The sequence below is a fragment of the Geotrypetes seraphini genome, chromosome 8 (assembly GCF_902459505.1).
Source record: "Geotrypetes seraphini chromosome 8, aGeoSer1.1, whole genome shotgun sequence".
In the NCBI taxonomy this organism is placed as follows: Eukaryota; Metazoa; Chordata; class Amphibia; order Gymnophiona; family Dermophiidae; genus Geotrypetes; species Geotrypetes seraphini.
The window spans coordinates 164,845,658-164,866,102 of NC_047091.1; the positions used below are offsets into that span (position 1 = coordinate 164,845,658).

Below are 20,445 nucleotides of genomic sequence, written 5' to 3' on the forward strand. Positions count from 1 at the left end.
GAACAGTGGGACAGATGGAAAGGGATGCAAGAGGGAGGAATGTTGGACATGGTGGTGGAGGGAATGGAGGAAGAGATATGGCACAGTGCTGGAGAGGGGTGATAGAAGGAGAAATGTTGGGCATGGGGCTGGTGGGTAGGGGCAAAAGATTCTGCACACAGTCCGAGAGATAAGAGAGGGAGAAATGTTGGATATGGCAGTAGAGGGGGTGGGTGAGATGCACCCTGGATCCCTCTCTCTCTCTCTCTCTCTTTCCCCTCTCCCTTTGCAGCAAGAGAAGGAATGAGAGAGAGAGAGAGAGAGAGATGGTGGACAGTGAGAGCATGAGGGTGGAGGAGACAGCAAGAAATGCTGTGCAGGGGTGGGGAGGGGAAAAAGAGTGTGCTTTGTGTACTTTAATTTTGTGGTTACCATTATGTATTGTTAATAAGATTATATGTATATGAAAAATGAATGGAAGAAATGGCATATCGCTAATAATAAAACCCTAAGCGCACATGTGCACTTAGGGTTTCGTGATCCCTACCGCATTGTTTTGTGATCCGTGGCCGGATTCTATTTTAGAACCTGGCGGCAGGGAACACTGGCAACTCCCCTCCTCTCGTCCTCACTCACCAACTGATGGAGGAAGCGCAAGCAAGCTCTCTCCCTGCCCGCGTCCTCGCCGCCCCAATTGCTCTCCATGGCCATATTCGGTGGTTTGAGGCGCTGGTGGCAGCTGCCGGGAGGAGGGCTTCGAGCCGCTGAAGACTCCAGAAAGCGCGGCAGAGGGTCGGCCGCTGCTCCCGTGAGGATCGCGGCCAGCTGTACCAAACTTCACAGGCCGCACAGCACCTCAGTAGAACGTTTCCTCTGATGTCAGAGGGAACATGCTACCGAGGTGCAGAGCGGCCTGCGAGGTTCGCAAAAGCCACTGCGATGCTCACAAGGCTGCATGCTGGACCGCGAGAGCAGGTAAGGGGTGCTGCTGGACCGGGGGAGCAGGGAAGAGGGACAGGGGGAGCAGGGAAGAGGTGCTGCTGGACCGGGGGAGCAAGGAAAAGAGACAGGGGGAGCAGGGAAGAGGTGCTACTGGGACGGGGGAGCAATGAAGAGGGACAGGGGAAGCATGGAAGAGGTGCTACTGGGCCGGGGGAGCAATGAAGAGTGACAGGGGGACCAGGGAAGAGGTGCTGCTGGACCGGGGGAGCAGGGAAGAGGTGCTGCTGGACCGGGGGAGCAGGGAAGAGGTGCTGCTGGACAGGGAAATGGAGGGGGAGGGTATGCTGCTACTGCACAGGGAAGTGGGATGGGGAGGGAAATGCTTCTGGTGAGAAAAGGGGGTTGAAGCTGAAAAGGGAACAGATGAAAACCTGGCTTTTCTCCAAAACGAAAGCTATCTATTTAAAATGAAAAGCTAGCTATTCTCTTCATTACCTCTAATTTCTTATTATGTCCTTCCCTCATTGAATTTACCGCTTTATGGAGATGATGCAGTATACAAACTTAAGGTTTAGTTTAATTTAGTTTAGTTTAGATGGGAGAAGAGAGCTGGGGGGGCTAAAAATGGGTTTGGAGCTGGAGCTGGGGCTGAAAATAGGGGACATGTGAGGGAAGGAGGCATTTTTAGCACCCGTTAATGTAACGGGCTTAAACACTAGTACAATTAATACTATTATTATGGGGGTAGGATCTGGGGCGGAGCTTTGGTAGGTCTAGGGCAGAGCTTTTGGGCCCCCCACCCAAACAAAAAAGCATTCTGCCGCCTATGGCACCAGCCACTGCTTTAAATTGCTGCTGTTGGATTTAAGATACTTACCAACTTAATCCTGTCCTCACAGCGGAGAAGGTTGATCATAACCTGCAGGTGCTGAGGCAAATCACCTGCTAAAAAAAAAGATGAAAAACCATCAGAAACTCTTATCTCACGTTAACTTAATGTACATACAGTATAGTAACCCCACTGAATCTGCGGTTTCAGTACCCGCGGATTTGGTTATTCGAGATTTTTTATTTTTTTTTTAACAAAACTCTGCATTGGACCTTCCCCAGACCTTACCATCCAGTCTGCCCAACCTGATTCAATTTAAATTTTTTAAATTTTTTTCTTCTTAGCTATTTCTGGGCTTGGGTTCTGTGCTTGGGTTCCAACTGCCGAAATCTCTGTTAAGACTTACTCCAGCCCATCTACACCCTCCCAGCCATTGAAGCCCTCCCCAGTCCATCCCCCACCAAACGGTCATATACAGACACAGACCCAGACCGTGCAAGTCTGCCCAGAACTGGCCTTAGTTCAATATTTAATATTATTTTCTGATTCTAGATCCTCTGTGTTCATCCCACGCTTCTTTGAACTCAGTCACGCTCCTGCCCCGTGCAGAGCTGTCATCAAAATGGCTGCCTTGAGTTCCCGTCGTAGTCTCGAGACTACAAAAGGAACTCATGGCAGCCATTTTGATGACAGCTCTGCACGGGGCAGGAGCGTAGGACGATTAATCCTGCCCCGCGCTGCCGCTAGACCACCAGGTAAGGTCTGGGGAAGGTTTGGGACGCAGGAGGGAGGCAGGGGTGGGTCAGAGCCGGCCCTAAAAATTATCTGCGATTTTTCAATATTCACAGGCTGGCTCTGCCCCTAAACCCTGTGAATATTGAGGGTCTGCTGTATAAAGCAGTGTTTCTGAAATCTGTCCTGGGACCATCAGCCAGTCACATTTTTCAGGACATCCCTAATGAATACCCCCCCCCCCGGTCATATTCGATGGTTCAGAAAGCACAACTTCGTTTATTCGTGGTTTTCATCTGAGTGACCCACCTCTGCCTCCCAGAACTTTCCACTTACTAGCTTTTTAAAAACCTGGTGGTCTAGCAGTGAAGCAGGGCATGAGCAATCTTCCTACACTCTTGCCCTGTGCAGAGCTGGGAACAAAAATGACTGCCGTTTCAAAGTTTATCAAAGTTTCAAAGTTTATTATTTTTCTTGATTAATCGCTTTATCTAATTCAAAGCGATGTACATAGTAAAATATAATTAAAAGAAAACATACAATACAAACTTTAAATACTTACAATGAATAATAAAAAACTACATTACATTGGGTAAGAAGGGTTTATGAAATACATTTGTCGAATAAAAGAGATACATTAGGAAAAACACAAAGGGGAAACATTAAAACGAATGGTACAAAATATTGGAATTATTGGTCTGAATATTATTAAATTAAGTATTAAAAGCATCATTAAATAAAAATGTTTTTAATTGTATTTTAAATTTTACCAAGTCTTGTTCATTACGTAAAAAAATTGGAAGAGCATTCCAGGTTTGTGGGGCTGTTACAGAAAATATAAATTGTCGTCTGGTGTTTATAAATTTTAATGAGGGAACCGTCAGTAAATTTTGATCAATAGATCTTAATGTTCTAATTGGTTGGTACGGTATTAGTAATTTATAAATGAAAGCAGGTGTCTTATATAATAATGTCTTGAATGTAAGTAGACAAAGTTTATACGATATGGTCTCATAGGAACTCACGGCAGCCATTTTTGTTCCCAGCTCTGCATGGGGCAGGAGCATAGGAAGATTGCTCCTTCCACGCTTCACTGCTAGACCACCAGGCTTTAAAAAGTAAGTACACTGGAGAGGTCCAGGGGTGGGTCAGAGTGGGCCCTAAAGTCATTTGCAATTTTTCCATATTTTCAGGCCGGCTCTGCCTCTAACCCCCATGAATATGGAGGGAGAAGTGTATACATAAGACAGGTTTCCATGTCTGTCTCAAGGCAACCTATGGAGCAGGTAAGGCCCTGGCCTAGGGTACCAGTGATAAAGGTCTCCAAAATCTCAGTCCAGTTTACCTACAGACTTCTAGAGGGATAAATTCTGAGCTGGGATTTTGGTACCCTGAGCCAGTGGTTCACCTGGTCCAACAGGAGGGGAAGAGAGAGAGAGAGAGAGAGAGAGATTAGATCACAGGTAGAGGAGAAAGGGAAGAAGAGAAAGACCAGATTGAGGGGTGGAGGGGGGTGCCACAGTCCCTTGAGTCAGTTCTGCCCGTCACCTCCATTATATGCAAATCTTTCTCATGCATGTTCATTAGGGATATCCTGAAAACCTGACTGGCTAGTGGTGGCCCAGGACAGGTTAGAGAACCCCCAGTACAGAGCATTTTCATTTGACTAAATGATATTATAAAGAATCCAAACTGCCTTTCCTTTATATCCCGTGCTGGTGACTAACTGAGCTAACAAGCGCAGGAAACTGGGACCTGAAGTCTGGAGTTAATCAGCATTTAAGTCATCGGAAATCGAGACAATACATTCAAATGATGCACTGTAAATAGGGGGAGAGGGTCCTATAATTCCATATCCAGGTGAAGAGGCCTATTCGTTCCTCGATGAACCCCAGTGCACATCTGGAAATCAGTTTTTCTTGGACAAATGAAGACTACATCTCCCTGCATGCAACAGGACAAAAGCAGGACTGGATGAGCCTGTCCACCTAGGCACGGTCTCTCTCCCTCTGCATGTATGTGTATATCTACGTAAGTAAAATGTGTTACCCTTGAGGCGAGGAGTGGCCCAGGGGTAGAGCTGTTGTCCCAGCACCCTGAGGTTGTGGGATCGAATCCAAACGCTGCTCCTTGTGACCCTGGGCAAGTCACTTAATCCTCCATTGACCCAGGTACAAAAATAAGTACCTTTATATTTGAGTAAACCGTTTTGAATGTGTAACCACAAAAAAGGCAATCTATTACATTACATTACATTACATTAGGGATTTCTATTCCGCCTGTGCCTTGCGGTTCTAGGCGGATTACAATAAAGATGATATCTGGGCATTTCCAGTAGAATTACATTACAGGAAAAGAGTAGATTACAAGTAACAGTGAAGAGTTACAATACATATCGCAGCAGATGTAACATAGCCACGGATTACAATAAAGAAGATATCTGGGTATTTCCAGTAGAATTACATTACAGGAGAAGCGTTAATTACAGTTTATATTGAAGAATTATAGTACATTCAATATCACAGGAGATGTTACATAGCAACTGAGTCAGTTTACAACTGGTGGATAATAAAGAATTACCATATATTCTAGATTACAAAAGATGTTTCATGAGCTGAGTCAAGTTTCTTCGGATGGAGAGTAGCATCATATGCCTGTAAGCGGAGGTGTATTTATTGTTTTGATGATTGCATGCTGTTGATTAATTAATGTTGATGATATGGACAGTAGGGGTGTTTATTTTGGTTGGATAAAGAGATTCTGTTCCCAAAGGAATTGATTGGGACTCATTAGATGGCGGTTTAGATTGATGGGAGATATTTTTTGAACAGTAGTGTTTTTATTTCTTTTCGGAACTCTTTTATGTCTGTAATTTCGATCAGTAATTTTGAGATGTCGGAGTCAATATTAGCTGCCTGTGTCCCTAGTAGGTTGTCATAAAGTTTCTTGCGTCGAGTACCATTGAGAGGAGGGTAGGTGAAAATGTTCTGTGTTCTCCTTCTTCTGGATAAGAGATAGTAGTGAAAACGGTTGTTTAGGTAGCTGGGTGCCGCGCCGTGGGTTACTTTGAATAGGAGACAGTAGAGTTTGAATTGTGTTCTTGCTTTTATTGGTAGCCAGTGAGATTCTAAGTATGCTTTGGTAATATGGTCGTATTTGCTGAGTGAGTATATGAGTCTGAGGGCTGTGTTCTGGACGGTCTGTAGTTTTTTTATTGTGTTGACTGGGCAAGGTAGATAAAGGCTGTTGCAGTAGTCTACCATACTTAGCACGAGGGATTGGACAATGATCCTGAATTGGTCTTTATTAAAGAATTTTCTTATTTTTCTCAGATTACGCATTGTGAAGAATGCTTTTTGGATGATTTTATGGATTTGTGTTTGCATAGTGCAGCCTCTGTCTAGTTGTATTCCCAGGATTTTGAGGGAACTCTGTATTGGGTACTTGATTGAGTTTACTTCCAGTTCTGTTAGGGTTGGTTTTTTGTCCTTCTCTAGTAGTAGGAATTTAGTTTTGTCCGTGTTCAGCTTCAACTTATGATTTGTCATCCATTTTTCTACTGTGTCCATTGTAGTTTTCAGGCGTTCTGTGGAGATGGGGTCGTGGATGTCGAATGGAAGGAGGATGGTTATGTCGTCCGCATAGCTGAATGAAGTTATGTTTAGGGCATCTAGGGTGCTGCCTAGGGAAGCAATGAATAGGTTGAAAAGTGTGGGAGAGAGGGGGGAGCCTTGTGGCACTCCGCAGGGGTTAGACCATGGTTCTGATAGAATTTCTTTTGACTTGACTCTATATGTTCTTGTTTTAAGGAAGCCTTGGAACCAGTTGTGCACTTTACCTGAGATTCCTATTGCGTCTAGAATCTGGAGAAGTATGGGATGGTCCACTAGATCGAAAGCCGCTGAGAGATCAAGTTGGATGATTAGCAATCTGTTTCCTTGGCTGAGGTGTCTTCGAGCTATGTCTAGTAAAGATACTAGAAGAGTTTCTGTACTGTGGTTAGTTCTGAATCCAGATTGGGATGGATGTAGGATGTTGTGGGCTTCTAGGTACATGGATAGTTGTTGTGCCACTAGACCTTCTATTATTTTGACGTATGTAGGGATAGAGGCGATTGGCCTGTAGTTTGACGGGTTATTTGTTAGACCTTTGGGGTCTTTCAGTATAGGGGTTATTATGATTTCTCCAAGGTCTGGTGGGAACTGGCCTTCCCTGAGTGTGGTTTGCAACCATAACGTGTAGCTAGCTTTGAATTTGGTGGAAGCTGTTGCTAGTAGGTATGATGGGCAGTTGTTCAGGTCGCATGAGGACTTGCAGTATTTTTTATATAGCCTGTCTAGTTCTGACCACTGGGTTGTAGGGAAGTTGGTCCAGGACCTGTCTGCTGAGATGGCTTCATCTGTTGTGGGTTTTATTAGAATATCTTCTATGTTGTTTTGTGAGTTATTGAATTTTGTTCTGATTGTGATGATTTTATTTTTGAAGTGATCTGCTAGTTGAGAGGCTGTTGGTGTTAGGTTTCCCTGGGTGGCTAGGCATGGTTTGGTATCGGTGAGGTTTCTTACTAGGTTGAAAAGTTTTTTTGTGTCTGGTTTGTCGGTGCCGATGAGATTGGAGTAATAGTCTTTTCGTTTTTCCTTCAGTTTGATTTTGTATTGCTTGATTTGGATTTTCCATTCTGTTTTGGTGTTATCTTGTTTCTGTTTTTTCCATGCCCTTTCTAGTTGTCTACATTTCCTTTTTAGATGTAGGAGTTCTGTGTCAAACCATTTGTCTATCTATATCTATATCTATACACACACACAAGTCCCATTCCCTTCCCCTTCCTCCCCCCCTTATTGTGTGTTACCAATAGCAAGAGAAATTATCTTAAGCGCCCGCATCTGGAGTACTGCGTCCAATATTGGTCGCTGTACCTAAAGAAGGATACGGCGATACTCGAGAGGGTTCAGAAGAGAGCAACACGTTTGATAAAAGGTATGGAAAACCTTTCATACGCTGAAAAGACTGGAGAAACTGGGGTTCTTTTCCCTGGAGAAACGGAGACTTAGAGGGGATATGATAGAGACTTACAAGATCATGAAGGGCATAGAGAGAGTAGAGAGAGACAGAAATAGAGAGAGAGAGAGATAAATATATATATAGAGAGAGAGAGAAAGAGAGAGAGAGACAGAAATAGAGAGAGAGAGAGAGAAAGATTGGAGGAACTGGGACTCTTTTCCCTGGAGAAGAGGAGAATTAGAGGGGATATGATAGAGACTTACAAGATCATGAAGGGCATAGAGAGAGTAGAGAGGGACAGAAAGGGAGACAGAGAGAAATAGAGAGAGAGAGAGACAGAAATAGAGATAGATAGAGAAAGATTGGAGGAACTGGAACTCTTTTCCCTGGTGAAGCGGAGACTTAGAGGGGATATGATAGAGACTTACAAGATCACAAAGGGAATAGAGAAATTGAAGAGGGACAGATTCTTCAAACTTTCAAAAACTACAAGAACGAGAGGGCATTCGGAAAAATTAAAAGGTGACAGATTCAGAACCAATGCTAGGAAGGTCTTCTTCACCCAACGGGTGGTGGACACCTGGAATGCGCTTCCAGAGGGCATGATAGGAGTTCAAGAAGGATTTGGACAATTTTCTGAAGGAAAAGGGGATAGAAGGGATAGATAGAGGGTTAAATACAGGTTTCTGGACCTGATGGGCCGCCGTGTGAGCGGACTGCTGGGCATGATGGACCTCTGGTCTGACCCAGCAGAGGCACTGCTTATGTTCTTATGTTATGTTGATAAATATTCTGGGACGTGCTCTCAACCCCTTCCTGCATATCCTGATAACCACCGAGTACCACATGCACAGAAAGAGGATGTTGCAATAGTCTAGTATACCTAGAATTAGGGATTGTACTATGAGCTGGAATTGTGTTCTTTCGAAGAATTTTCGGACTTGTCTTAGGTTTCTCGTAACTGCGAATGATTTCTGTATTGTTTTATTTATTGTGGATGCATGGTGCAGCATCTGTCTATTGCCATGATCTGCCTAGAACTGCAAGGTTAAGGCAGAACAGAAGTCAATAAATGTAATGTAATGATATTCATGTGTTTTATTATTTTATTGTAAGCCGATGTGTTCTCTCTCTGAATGGTGGCATATCAAGAAGAAAAACCAGAATGGAGCCGATTAAGTCCCAGTGGGAACAGTTGACTCTCTCTCAAATTTTGGGGTTTGTACTAGTGCTGCCCAATTTCCGATTCAAATCACCGATTCGAATCAGGTGAATCGATTTGAATCGGATCATTGTTAAGAAAAAAACGGACTCACCGATTCGGCCCCGAGACCTGTTCAGGCTTTCCCACTGCCGCCGCGGTCGTTCCCATCTAATGTAACTTCCTGTTTTACGAAACCATAAGTTACATCAGAAGAAACAAAAGGACCTCGTGCAGATCGGTGGCAGCAAAGGAGATATTTGTATTTTTGGCTGGCTTTCTCCTTCGCGCATTTCTCCTCTCCTCCCCACGATTCCACATCCACAGTGTACTGTAAGTATATGAATCGGGCAGGGGGGCTGGTGAAACTGAGAATCGGGAAGGGAAGCGATGCGCATGTGGCGGGAGGTGGTGGGGAAGGAGCGTGTGAAGGGCAGGAGAGGGGCGCCACCACTCCAGGCGCCTCTCACCCTCGCTATGCCACTGACTGTAATTCAGGGTGGAGGGTTTTTTTAAAAAAAATAATAATTTACATTCCATATATCCTATAATTCTATGTGGATTAAAAATTATTCAAGTACTCATGCATTATTCCCTATCGGTCCCGATGGGCTCCCACTCTATCATCTATCCTCATAGGAGGCTCTTGAACAAACTTGAAGGGCTGAAGTTAAGCCCCAAAGTGGCGAACTGGGTTAGAAACTGGCTGATGCCAGAGGGTGGTGGTTAATGGAAGTCGCTCGGAGGAAGGAAAGGTGAGTAGTGGAGTCCCTCAGGGTTCGGTGCTGGGGCCAATCCTGTTCAATATGTTTGTGAGTGACACTGCTAAAGGGTTAGAAGGAAAAGTGTGCCTTTTTGCGGATGATACCAAGATTCGTAACAGAGCAGACACCAAAGAGGGAGCGGAAAATATGAAAAAGGATCTGCAAAAGTTAGAGGAATGGTCTAATGCCTGGCAACTAAAATTCAATGCAAAGAAATGCAGAGTAATGCATTTGGGGGATTAATAATCGGAAGGAACTGTATATGCTGGGAGGTGAGAAGCTGATATGCACGGACGGGGAGAGGGGCCTTGGGCTGATAGTGTCCGAAGATCTAAAGGAAAAACCAGTGTGACAAGGCGGTGGCTGCTGCCAGAAGGATGCTGGGCTGCATAAAGAGAGGCGTAGCCAGTAGAAGGAAGGTGCTGATGCCCCTGTACAGGTCGTTGGTGAGGCCCCACTTGGGAGTATTGTGTTCAGTTTTGGAGACCATATCTGGCGAAGGACATAAGAAGACTGGAAGCGGTCCAGAGGAGGGTGACGAAAATGGTAGGAGGCTTGCGCCAGAAGACATATGAGGAGAGACTGGAAGCCCTGAATATGTATACCCTAGAGGAAAGGAGGGTATTAACGTAGAACAAAACCTTTTCCAGAAAAAGGAAAATAGTAAAACCAGAGAACATAATTTGAGGTTGAGGAGTGGTAGATTCAAGAGCAATGTTAGGAAATTCTACTTTACGGAGAGGGTGGTGGATGCCTGGTAACGGAGTTTAAAGAAGCATAGGATGAACACAGAGGATCTAGAATCAGAAAATAATAGTAAATATTGAACTAAGGCCAGTACTGGACAGACTTGCACAGTCTGTGTCTGTCTGTATATGGCTGTATGGGGGAGGATGGGCTGGAGAGGGCTTCAATGGCTAGGAGAGTGTAAAAGGGCTGGCGTAGGTTTTGATGGAGATTTTGGCAGTTGGAACCCAAGCACAGTACCGGGTAGAGCTTTGGATTCTTGCCCAGAAATAGCTAAAGAAGAAAAAAAATTTAAATTGAATCAGGTTGGGCAGACTGGATGGACCATTCGGGTCTTTATCTGCCGTCATCTACTATCTAACGTACCTGTAGCAACGGGGATTGAGTGACTTGCCCAGGGTCACAAGGAGCAGTGCAGGATTTTAACCCACAACCTCAGGGTGCCAAGGATGTAGCTCTAACTCCTGCACCACTGAGTGAAGTTTTTTTAAAATGCTTGTTATTCACTTGGGGGGGGGGAGGGTTTGAGGACAATACTGAGACATTCATTCTTAAATACAAAAATTAATTTGTGCTCTTTCAAAAGCAGTCAAGCACCAGCAGTGGCATTGTGGAGCAAAGGTTGACCGACTGAGGCCAACGGCTGCTTCGGTTGAAAACCTGTTTAGCAGTTCATTCTCTTTCACTGGTTCAGCTCAGTTTCACGCTCGTTACAAGCTGTAATTACATCCTGAATGCAAGACACTGCAGGTTGGGTTAATTACACCGGTAAGCAAATTCAGCCTGAAATCTATTATTTTGTATCTGTGGGAAAAATGGTCAGCAAACGCAGGTCCCATACGGGCTGGATTTTGTTTCGGGGGGGGGTTGTTTGGGGGATTAAAAAAAAAAAAATCTAATCAGGAGTCTTACAGTCTGCTATTTTTCCAATTGCGATTTGCTGCAGAAAACAGAATCGTCCCACTGAAGGAGCGAAGGCCGAGTATCTGAAACTGCTGACGCCAGGGAAAATCAGCCCCAAGCGCTGGCACTCAAACAGCCTTTTGTGTGCCGAAAATGCGATTACTAAGCACAAGATACACAGTACCAGGCTGTGCCTTCCCCTTGTGCCTCTGTATTAGACAGATCCCGACGAACTGTTCTGTGCGGCCAGCTGCTTACTCTTACAGAGAAGCCTCAGGAATTCATCTATTGCAAGCACGGGTTCGGCACCATTAGCGCTGCAAAAAGTTCCAAGTCCAACAATATTCAACCACCCAGGTGAACAATATTCAGTGAGCAAAGAGAACCGATTGCAAAGAATGTGTAAAACCTTTTCTGACGGAGACAATGCCAGACATGGCTATACAGTCAAAATGGTACTAGCATTCAGCCTCTTTGCTCCTATTTGCTGTCAATAATATAGACCATACCAAACTAAAACAGTGTTTAAATTATTCTCGCTGTATTCAATACAAACAGTTTTTGAAACAAATTTTAAGTCTTCAGAATGTGCCCACCATCAGCCAATTGATTCTAGGCTCAGTCACTCAAATGGCAAGTTCATTCTCATCAGACTTGTTTTATATATATATATATACACACTAGTATTTAAGCCCGTTACATTAACAGGTGCTAGAATATGTCTGTCTGTCTTTATTTCTTTGTTTCTCCCTGCCCCTGTCTCTTTCTTCCTTTCTTTGTCTCTCTCCCTCCCACTGTCTGTCTTTCTGTCTGTCTCTTTCCCTGGCCCCCTTTGTCTGTCTATCTTTCTTTCTGTCTCCCTGCCTGCTTTCTTTCTGTGTGTCTGTCTTTCATTCTCATGTGCTGCCTGCCTATCTTTCTGCCTCTCTCCATGGCCCCCTTCTGTCTCCTCCCCAAAGCAAACCAAGATTGCTCCCTGACCCCCTTTCCCTATCCCCCCTCCCCCCCACTTCCCTGTGCAGCAGCATTCCCCCCACTTCCCTGTGCAGCAGCAGTATTCCCCCCCCCCACTTTCCTGTACACCCACTCCTTGCCTGCTCCCCCTGTTCTCTTCCTTTTCCCTCCCCCCGTCCAGCAGCACCCCTTTCCTGCTCCCCCTGTGCCTATGCCCCGCAGAAATCTACTTGCCTCAAAGAAAAGCGCTGTGCCGCACTGTTGCTGGCCTCGGTGTCTTCTCTCCACTGCGGCCCGCCCTAGCGGAAACAGAAGTTGTCAGAGGGCGGGCCGCAGTGGAGAGAAGATGGTGAGGCCAGTGGCAGCACAGCGCAACGCTTTTCAGTTAAACGCTGCGAGCGGGGAGAAACATATGCCGGCAGGGGCTCCTGTGTCCCCCCATTCCCAATCAGCGGCGGCAGCGGTTTCTCTGGCGGTGAGTGAGGGTAGGAGGGGGGAGTCGCCAGCGTTTTCCCTGCCGCCGGGTTCTAAAATAGAATCCAGCCACAGATCAATAAACACGGCCGCAGGGATCACGAAACCCTAAGTGCGCATGCACGCTTAGGGTTTTATTATTAGTGATTTGTGCATTGTGCATTTAGTGGAAATCATGTTTTACTGATGTACAATCAGCAAAGATACAATACAAAACATGAGTACAACAAGGTCGAGATCACCAAAAGTACAACAAAACAATTTATCAAGTATACCCCCGTCCCAACCCCCACCCCCTCCCAAATGCGAGCCCCCCCCCCGGAAGTCCCCCCCCTTAACCCCTACCCATACCCCCAAACTAGCAAAGAAGGCAGAGAGACTGCTGAGCAAGCTGTTTTTATGCCGCTCAGCAAGCACCAAACAGGACAACCTCGCCCCAACCACCCCCCCCACAGAATCGATCCCCAACCTACCCATCTAACAAACCACACTCACCCGTCCATCCATACCCACCATCCACACTCAGCCAAACAGCTTGGGGGTTGCTGCTCGCCAGGAATGTTACAGAGGTGCGAGGGAAGGGAATCGACATGTGCGCAGCAGGAGGGGGCGGGGAAGGAGTTTTATCCTAATGTAAACAACATAAAATTTTATTTGTATACCGCAATGCACAGTGAAGTTCGATGCGGTTAACAGGGGTTAAACTGAAAAATCGACAATAAGTCAGTTGAGGACACAAGAACAGTTAACATAGGAGTACAGATAACAAAGGATCATAGTGAAGTCAAGAATCGAATACAATAGAAGTAAGATAATTCAAAGTAGAGAATGACACAGCGGCTGATTTCAAGCAGTCCTCCATATCCCACCTGATTTCCCAGCTTTGCTTTTCCCTTCTGCATCAGACGCCTTCAGATAATACAAAAGGCAGCTATTAAAATTATCATAAATTCTTTTTTTGGGGGGGGGGGATACGAATCTAATCATGTATTTTTTTTTTTAATTGAAATTTTACAAATACAAAAGTATAAGAATAAAACAAAACAATAAGCTGCAGTTACCAAAATATATATAACTAGTCTTTAAGCCCGTTACATTAACGGGTGCTAGAGATGTCTGTCTGTCTGTCTATCTCTTCCTCCTCTGATATGATCTTCCATCTCTCTGTTCTTCCTCAGGGTCTCCCCCCCCTCCCCTCCCTGTCTGCACCTCTCATAGTCCAGCATCTGCCTCCTGTCTTTCCCCTTTGGTCCAGACCTTTCTGTGTTTCTTCTGCTTACAACCCTCACTCCTTCTCTGCTTCTCTCTCCTTCCTTCCCTCCTATGTCCCCCTTACTGTCTTTCAGCCTTTGTCCCACCCCTCCCCTGAAACCAGCCTGCCTGCGTCCCTCCTGCGCCCAAGCCTGGCCTACCTGCTGGCGATACTTCCTCCCGCCGGTCGGCTGCCACTCGCCGCCCTTGGCCGCCTTCACGCCTCCTCCCAAGCAGACGTTGCCTCCAGCATCACCCCGCCCTCTGGCGAGAAATCGACGGCTCGGCAAATGACCGCCGCGAGACTCGAGCCCTCCGCTGTTTTAGGCGGGGACGTCAGGGGATGGCGCTTGGGCAGCATTAACTGTTGATGTGTCCGCGTGGAGCCTGGTTACGGCGGCGAAGCCCTTTTATTTATGTTTACTAAGCGGCGGACTTGGCCACGCCACAGCGCTCGCACCAGCTGAGAGGCCGAGGCAGGAAGACGCAGCCCGTCGTGAGCGCCGAATCCCCCTGTGGAGACGAAATTTTTTTGTCCTTCTCGCCTTGGGAGGACGGTTGAGCCGGGAGGGAGGAGTCGCTGGCACACACGCCTCCAGCTAGCACAGGCGCCGTGAGGACTGGCACAGAAGCACACCTCACGGCACCAGGACTTACGAATTTTCGAGAGCACATGCGCGCTCTAGCGTTTTATTATTATTGATAATATGCAAAATATAGTATAGTTAATATACAAAGGGCTCCTTTTATCAAGCCGCGCTAGCGGTTTAACGTGCATAATACCGCGCACTAGCCGCTAACGCCTCCTTTGAGCAGTTGTTAAGTTTTTAGGCCAGCGCAGGGGTTAACGCGTAATGAAACGTCGCACGCGTTAACCCCGCTAGTGCAGCTTGATAAAAGGAGCCCAAAGTAAAGTAAATTCTAAAAAAAAAAACCCACAAACTTGACCACGTTACCCCTCTGTTGAAAAAGGCTCATTGGCTTCTGATAAAATATAGGATTTCATATAAAAATTTCTCTATTGACATTTAAATCATTAATAACAAATTTTTTTAAAAAACAATTCATCGATCAATTTCTTTTATGAATCCTCCCGTACACTTACCCCCTCTTTTACTAAGCTGCGCTAGCGGTTTTAGCACGCGCTAACCCTGCGCTACGTGGCTAAAACTAATGCCAGCTCAATGCTGGCGTTAGCGTCTAGCGCGCGTGGCAATTCAGCGCACGCTAAAACCGCTAGCGCAGCTTAGTAAAAAGAGCCCTTAGACCAACGGATCTCAGATTACTAACTATTCCGTCATTAAGAATAATTAATACCAAAACGCTGGGACATCATCTCTGTTGTTGCTCCTCAATATTGGAATTCATTACCCAAAAATCTGAGAAACGAAAAAAACTTTGACCACTTCAAAGGTCTACTTAAGTCATCTGTTTTACGCATCTTTCACATTGTGATGACCTTCATTTCTAGACTTTGCCCATCACCTATGACCGAAACGTCTTTTTTCTTCTGCCCCGATCCTCTTGTTCTTACCTTGAATGTTCTCTTTTACAATTGTATTTCATTCCCTCAAACCTTCCGTTTCCTATTAGTCAAGTCTCTGTTTAGTTTTGTTATCTATACTTTAAAATTTATGATATTTTTACCCCTGAATCTTTTTTTTTTTTTTTTTTTAATGTCACTCGCTTAGCGATCCTATCTAATTTTTAATAAAACTTGAAACTAAACATATTTTGTGCTTACATCCTAGGAGATCCTGTTGGAAAAATCCTGGCAGTGACAAAATTCCCCCAGAATTGAAATACACTGACATATTTGTTTTGAAAATGTAAATGAATGTAAAATGCCTCTGGTATCCAAGGCACAAACGCACATACATACAAGCAGTTACTCATTCCTTAAGTAACAAACATTCTTGATAGCTTATTCTTCCAGCTAGTTGAAAAGGCCACAGTGAAAGGGATGGTTATAATGCCCCTGTATCGCTCCATGGTGCAACCTCATCTGGAGTACTGCGTTCAGTTCTGCTCTCCTTATCTCCAGAAAGATATAGTGGCGCTAGAAAAGGTTCAAAGAAGAGCGACCAAGATGGTAAAGGGGATGGAACTCCTCTCGTATGAGGAAAGACTAAAACGGTTAGGGCTCTTCAGCTTGGAAAAGAGACGGCTGAGGGGAGGTAGGATTGAAGTCTACAAAATCCTGAGTGGTGTAGAGCGGGTTCAAGTGGATCGATTTTTCACTCTGTCAAAATTTACAAAGACTAGAAGACACTCGATAAAGTTACACGGAAATACTTTTAAAACCAATAGGAGGACATTTTTTTTTCCACTCAGAGAATAGTTAAGCTCTGGAACACGTTGCCAGAGGTTGTGGTAAGAGCGGATAGCGTAGCGGGTTTTTTAAGAAAGGTTTGGACAATTTCCTGGAAGAAAAGTCCATAGTCTGTTATTGAGAAAGACATGGGGGAAGCCACTGCTTGCCCTAGATCGGTAGCATGGAGTACTAGGGACCTGGATTGGCCACCATGAGGACAGGCTACTGGGCTTGATGGACCATTGATTTGACCCAGTAAGACTATTCTTATGTTCTAGAAGGATGCTTCGGTGCATGGGGAGAGGAATGGCCAGCAGGAAAAAGGAGGTATTGATGCCCCTTTATAAGACTTTGCTGAGACCTCAATTAGAATATTGTGTAGAGTTTTGGAGTTCACCTTCAAAAAGATATAAACAGGATGGAATTGGTCCAGAAGATGGCTACTAAAATGGTTGGTGGACTTTATCATAAGACGCACAGGGACAGATTTAAAGATCTCAATATGTATACTTTGGAGGAAAGGCGGGAGAGGAGAGATATAAGACATTTAAATATCTACATAGCATAAATGCGCATGAAGTGAGTCTTTTTCAGTGGAATGAGAGGACACAGAATGAAGGTGAAAGGGGACACGCGGGTGGTTTGAAATGTTCGGTGAAAAAGCAAATTAAACAACATTAAACAACAAGGGCAATACACTTACGGCTTCTTTTACCAAGCCGCGCTGGCGGGGTTAACGAGCCCGATTTTTCATCATGCGCTAACCCCCGCGCTGGCCAAAAACTACCACCTGCTCAAGAGGAAGCGGTAGCGGCTAGCGCGTCCGGCGGTTTAGTGCGCAGTTTCAAAAAGGAGCCCTTAGTCCAGCAAGTTTCCAGCTTTTTCGTTCCGTTGGAAAAATAGGTTTTGTCAAACTCTGCAAAACTCTGATGGAATTGATGACAATTGGCCATGGCGCCATCTCATGGGAATTTAACAAACTTTTCAAACCACTCTCGTAGATTCAGAAATAATCTCAGAAATTTTTTCATGGAAAGGGCGGGAAATGCTTGAAACAGCTGGAGATAAAAAGTGTTATCTGAATTCAAGAAAGCTTGGGATGAGAACGCTGGATCTCTATGGGAGAGGAGGGGATAAGTAGATGGCCTCAGCTCTCCTGATATCACTTCCTGGTCACAGGACCAGGAAGTGATGTCGGATGGAGAGCTGAGGCCGACGCGAGCAGCAGGATAGGGATGCTGCTTGCTGCCGTCGATCATTTGAAGGGGTACGCTTGGAGGGGGGCAAATGGCGGGGAAGGAACATGGGCATCTCTTTCCCTCGCTACATTGCCGGGTGTAAAGTATGTTGGGGGTGTTTCAGAATGCGTGGGATTCTAAGGGATTGGACATCCCTGAAAGTGTTGTGGTTTCTACCATAGGCTGAATAGAAAACAGCCACCAGAGCTCTCCAAGCACTGAATAGGCTTCACTCCTGTTTGCTTTGCTGTTACTGACACTTATTCACTATTGTTCTCTGTCAAGGGCTCTCTCGGTGCCACTCCACCTCTTTCTTAGCGTTGGTCAAATTTGGCAAATGTACCTCGCTGCCTCCCACTTAGCAGCACCGAGGGCAAAACACTGTTATCACCGAAAAATGCCCTCACAGCTAGGCATGCTTTTCTGAAGTAGGCTCTGAAAACTGTAAGGCGTGTGTTCTTCAAGCTCTTTTAGATTCAGTTCGTTTTTTTTGTATTGTTTTCATTACTTTGTTATTTAATCTTCTTTCTTTAATCTTTTTAGGGCTGCATTTCAATTAAAATTCGTAATTGCGATTAAAGGTATGCTGTTTCTGTGGTTCCCCCCTCCCCCCCCCCCCCCCCCCCCACTGTAGCTCTTTGTGACTCTGGACAAAATCTAACCTTCCCTTTATGAAGCCATGTTAGCATTTTTTATTGACGGCCGCGGCGGTAAAAGCGCCGACGCTCATAGAATTCCTACGAGTTTAGGACCTTTTACCAAAGCAGCTGGTAATAAAAAAGGCTAATGCGGCTTCATAAAAAGGGAGGGGGGTGAATAAAAGGACATACATACAGCCCTACCCACTACATCCAGTCCATTGAAGTTTCACTGTTCAATACCGTGATAGTTGTCCAGCTCCCAAACTTTTAAAAATCAAGCCGCTTATTCAAAGAGGTTTAACCGTCACCGCACTGTCCAGTTAGTGCTGGAGTGATCCATTAGCAAAGCTTGGCCAATTCCTCTAAAGCAGGGGTGTCAAAGTCCCTCCTCGAGGGCCGCAATCCAGTCGGGTTTTCAGGATTTCCCCCATGAATAGGCGTTGAAAGCAGTGCATGCAAAGCGATCTCATGCAAATTCATTGGGGGAAATCCTGAAAACCCGACTGGATTCCGGCCCTTGAGGACCGGAGTTGCCCACGTCTGGCCTAGACCATCTAGATTCCTAATAGAGAATGACACGGGGAGCGATCCCCGCAGAGAGCCGCTGCGTGGCTGCGGTTTGGCTGCGGGTTACGGTGACTCCAAAGCCAAATCGCCGCAGACACGGGGACAAAAGTTTTCACCGCCCGCAAAAACGGTGAAAAGATTTGTCCCCGCAGGCCAATGTACCCCCTTCTAGGAACCGCTATTTATCTGTGTTTCACCGTGCTCCTCATTTGTCAGATCAACCCTTCCTGCCAATAGAACCCGCCCCCCCCCCCCGACGATCGCCGGCAGGAAGGTGCTCAGCCCTTCATGCCGACAGAACCAGCCCTTCCCAACGATCGCGGCAGGAGGGTACCCATCCCCTCCTGCCTACCCCAACAGCCCCCCCGACGATCGCAGCAGGAGGATATCCAACCCCTCCTGCCAGCTCCCCAACAGCCCCCCTATGATCACTGGTAGGAGGGTGCCCAACCCCTCCTGCCGGCACCCCCAACGGCCCCCTATATCGCCAATAGGAGGGTGCCCAACCCCTCCTGCCGGACCCTCCCCCAACAAACCCCGCCATCCCGAAACACCACCCTTAGTCTTACTTTCCAAGTTGGACCGGACAGCTCCTCGCTCGTCTGGCCAGCAGGCCTGCCTCCGTCCAAATGAGGCGGACCCGCCCCTCCCCTCCCCTGCCTAACCCACAGGATCCTAGGGCCTGATTGGCTCAAGCACCTAAGGCCCCTCCTATAGTGGGAGCGGCTTTAGGTGCCTAGACCAATCAGGCCCTAGGATCCTGTGGGTTGGGCAGGGTAGGGGCGGGCCCGCCTCATTTGGACGGAGGCAAGCCCGCTGGCCATACGTGTGAGGAGCCGTCCGGTCCAACTTGGAAAGTAAGACTAAGGGGGTTCCGGGGTGGGAGGGTTCGTTGGGGGGGGGGTCCAGCAGGAGGGGTTGGGTACCCTCCTGCCGGCGATCTTAGGGGAGGCCATTGGGAGGACCGGCAGGAGGGGTTGGGTACCCTTCTGCTGCGATTGTCGGGAGGGCCGTTGGGGGGGGTCTACAGGAGGGGTTGGGTGCCCTCCTGCCGTGATCGCTGGGGGGAGGGGAGACTTGCAGCCGTAGCCGCGGTCACTATGCTAATCATGGCAGGGAGATCTTTGCCGCGATTAGGTACAGCGGCCGCGTCTACTTACCATGTAGGCTAACATTGTAAGCATTTAAAGTACATGTCGTGTTTGTTTTTTGCATTGCTAGCCCCAGGGGTGGTGGAAGATTAGTGATTGAAAAATTGTATGAAAAATAACTATTTTAAATTTAGTGATCAAAATGTGTCAGTTTTGAGAATTTATATTAATTAATTTTTTCTCTGCGTGTTTTGTTTTTGTATAGTTATTAACTAATATTTAACTAAGTTTTAAAGTTTTAAAGAATGTTTCCTTTATACGTAAATAAAGAAAAGTATATAAAATCGTACCCGTTTGAGGCTTTTATGTATGCAGCGGTGACGGTGACGGGGCGGTGAATGGGGTTGCAGTGGCGGTGACGGGGCGGTGAATGGGGTGGCAGTGGCGGTGACGGGGCGGTGAAGGGAATGGCGGTGACGGGGCGGTGCAGAGGATGGTGAGACGGGGACAGGGAGGTGACGGGGACCAATTTTTTCACCGTGTCATTCTCTAATTCCTAACTCCCTCCCCTTTCCCAAAACCACCTAAGACAGGGATCTCAAAGTCCCTCCTCGAGGGCCGCAATCCAGTCGGGTTTTCAGGATTTCCCCCATGAATAGGCGTTGAAAGCAGTGCATGCAAAGCGATCTCATGCAAATTCATTGGGGGAAATCCTGAAAACCCGACTGGATTCCGGCCCTCGAGGACCGGAGTTGCCCACGTCTGGCCTAGACCATCTAGATTCCTAACTCCCTCCCCTTTCCCAAAACCACCTAAG

General features: G+C 46.3%; 1 protein-coding gene across 4 annotated transcripts in view; it reads right to left on the reverse strand.

The window, feature by feature from the left end:
• Window positions 1-20,445, reverse strand: part of SSH1 (slingshot protein phosphatase 1) — a 150,101-nt gene that overhangs the window by 73,506 nt on the left and 56,150 nt on the right. For 3 of the 4 annotated variants that reach the window (XM_033956906.1, XM_033956909.1, XM_033956910.1), the window contains one exon: window positions 1,799-1,866. In XM_033956906.1, coding sequence (XP_033812797.1) covers window positions 1,799-1,866 — 68 coding nt within the window. The remainder of the gene's footprint in view (window positions 1-1,798; window positions 1,867-20,445) is intronic. The other variant, XM_033956908.1, reaches the window with a different exon arrangement.